At 54.9% G+C, this 2,729-nt stretch overlaps 1 protein-coding gene across 1 annotated transcript in view; it reads left to right on the top strand.

Annotated features, from left to right (window-relative positions):
- The window catches only part of SCN11A (sodium voltage-gated channel alpha subunit 11), an 80,058-nt gene that overhangs the window by 26,061 nt on the left and 51,268 nt on the right, over positions 1 to 2,729 (top strand). The window contains exons 9-10 of the mRNA XM_077773979.1: positions 34 to 231; positions 1,047 to 1,220. Of these exons, the coding sequence (XP_077630105.1) occupies positions 34 to 231; positions 1,047 to 1,220 (372 nt within the window). The remainder of the gene's footprint in view (positions 1 to 33; positions 232 to 1,046; positions 1,221 to 2,729) is intronic.

Genomic DNA, 2,729 nt, shown 5'->3' with positions numbered 1-2,729 from the left:
GACGGGGCCCAGACCCGGCTCTGCCCTTCGCAGACCTTGCGCACCTCGGGGCTCTTCTCGGTCTTCTTCTTCGTGGTGGTCATCTTCCTGGGCTCCTTCTACCTGATTAACCTGACCCTGGCTGTGGTCACCATGGCTTACGAGGAGCAGAACAGAAACGTTGCTGCCGAGACCGAGGCCAAGGAGAAGATGTTCCAGGAAGCCCAGCGGCTGCTGAAGGAGGAGAAGGAGGTGGGNGGAGGGGCCGTGAGGCCTTGGGCCGGAGGCTCAAGGCTTCTAAAGGAGGCCTGGTGTCAGGGCTTTGTCTGCTGTGCTCTTCTGAGAATTTAAGCCCCTGGAAGACGGGCTCTGCTGCCGGCTCTCACTGAGATGTCCAGGCACAGAGCTCTTGAGAGCAGGGGACCCGAGGTCTTCTGAGACCTGGGCCTTATAGGACAGACCCCAAAGTGGGGCCCGTGGGTACAAAGTGCATCTATGTAAATTAAGGCTCTGCTGCAGGCTTGCATATGGGAATTTGGAGAGTTTGCGTTCGGGGCTTTTGCTTGGGGGGAGGTGGGGAAGCAGCAACGGTGCTAAGGACAACAGCCGTGATTACCTCCCCTTCTAGAATCGTCCGTCATATGTACAGGCCATTCTCACTGTTTCTTGGTATCTTTACATTTCTCCAATTCTAAGATCTCAGGGACGTGTTTTATACGGTTTCTCATCCTCCACGGAGGTTTTTGGGGGGGAGCTCATCAGGTTTAATACCGGCGTCGTCAGGCAGATGCATGTTGAGTGCCTCGCACGTTCGGGATGCCGTGCACGGTTTAGGGATAGAGACACGGAAGAGTTAACGTTGCCCCTGCGGCTACAATCTCCTGGAGAAGCAAACAGGGTGTGTCCCTTGTGTAGCAAAGCTAGCATATTCCAGGTAGGAGAGGCGCAGCGTGGGTGGGAAGATGCCTCCAGAGCAGAGGAGAGAACGCCCGCGAAGGGCAGGTCATTCGCAGCGTTTTGTGCGGAGGTATAATCTGTGCATTAATTGCGTGTGTTTACTTTCTAAGGCTCTGGTTGCCATGGGAATTGACAGAAGTTCACTTAATTCCCTGGAGGCATCATCTTTTTCCCCAAAGAAGAGAAAGCTATTTGGTAAGAGGAACCGGAAGTCCTTTTTTTTGAGAGACTCTGGGAAAGACCAGCCTTCAGGATCAGATTCTGACGAAGATGCCACAAAAAAGGCAAGTGGTGGCCCGGGGACTGATGATACCGTAAGGGGACGGGTCTAGTTGTGGGTCAAGTTCATTTAGTCATTCATCCATTTGCACATCCTTTCTCGCATCCATGCATCTGTTCAACTACCCGTTTCTTCACAAACATCTATCTGGCGTGTTGACAGTTTGACTACCTGCTTGGCACCGGGCAGGTAGCGGGGACATATGAGATGTCCGAAACAGACAGCAAACGATGAAGACACACGAAAGAGGTGGCAGGTATGGTCAGTGCGACAGCTGACCTGATGATCACATGTGGGAGAACAGACCAGAAGCAATGCCTTAGGGGGGTGTCTTGTGAAGGAAACCCTAAGACATTAAAGTGCAAGTAGATTATTTGGGAAGTGACCCCAAGAAGCACCGAGAGGGGCACATTGAAGAGAAGGTGGCCAGCTGAGGTCCATTACTAAGCTGGTTACCACTCAAGGCACTTAGAGTTTAATCTCCGTGGAGTGAGGGCTCCAGGGACCGAGTTCGGCCCACCCACTGCACTGGTTCCGGACTGCTGGACTCTGGCGACAATCGTTTTCCTGCGTTTCCGACTTGGTGTGCATTAGGGCACAGCGTGGTCGGGCCAGCAGAGCAGGCCCCCAGGGAGGACCCAGGGACACACAGACTCAGCCAGCAGCAGCAGCTGCGGCCTGGTGGGGGCGGGGGAAGAGCCATGGTTCGGAAGAGTTCCCAGAGGAAAGAAGCGTCCGTGCGCAAAGGATGAATCAGTGTTTCGTCCTTCAGTCAAAGCTGAACGGAGCGCCACAGGCAGAGCGGGCCGCAGGTGCAAAGCCTGGAGGCGGGGAGAGCAGGGGAGCGTGAGCCCGCAGAGCACTTGCGAGCGAGTGTGTGCACCTGTGCATGTGTGATGAGGCTGGGGGCGGCCTGGTGAGAGGCGATAGCGGTACGATGGGGTCATCACAAAAGCCTTGAAGCTGAGCTGAGGGGTTTACCTTTACTCAGGGACCAAGGGCTAAGCAGTAATGAAAGTTTTTAAAAATATTTTTAAATGTTTATTTTTGAGAGAGAGAGAGAGAGAGAGCAACAGAGCAGGGCAGGGGCAGAGAGAGGGAGACAGAATCTGAAGCAGCTCCAGGCTCCGAGCTGTCAGCACAGAGCCCGACGCAGGGCTCGAACCCACGAACCGTGAGATCATGACCCGAGCCAAAGTTGGACGCTCAACGAGCTGAGCCCCCCAGGTGCCCCTGAAACGTTTTAAGCAAAAGGATGACTTGACCAGATTGACAGTATTGAAATCCTAGACGCACTGAAGAGACCCGGCCAGAGCAGGATGAGGCTGGGGGAGCAATCCGAGCAAGAGGCGGTGGGGGCTTAAACTGTGGTGGGTGGGGGGCCGGAGCGTGAGGAGAGAGTAACGGTGCCGTGACCTCCAGAAGAGAAAATTCGGCACTTGACCAGACGTAGGGGGGAGAGGCGGGTTTGTGGCTTGGGCAGCCGGCCTGATGGAGGGCAGTTTCCTGAGAC

Source organism: Crocuta crocuta, unplaced genomic scaffold, assembly GCF_008692635.1.
Source record: "Crocuta crocuta isolate KB4526 unplaced genomic scaffold, BGI_CrCroc_1.0 scaffold541, whole genome shotgun sequence".
Classification (NCBI taxonomy): domain Eukaryota; kingdom Metazoa; phylum Chordata; class Mammalia; order Carnivora; family Hyaenidae; genus Crocuta; species Crocuta crocuta.
This window is presented reverse-complemented; position numbering and strand designations above follow the sequence as displayed.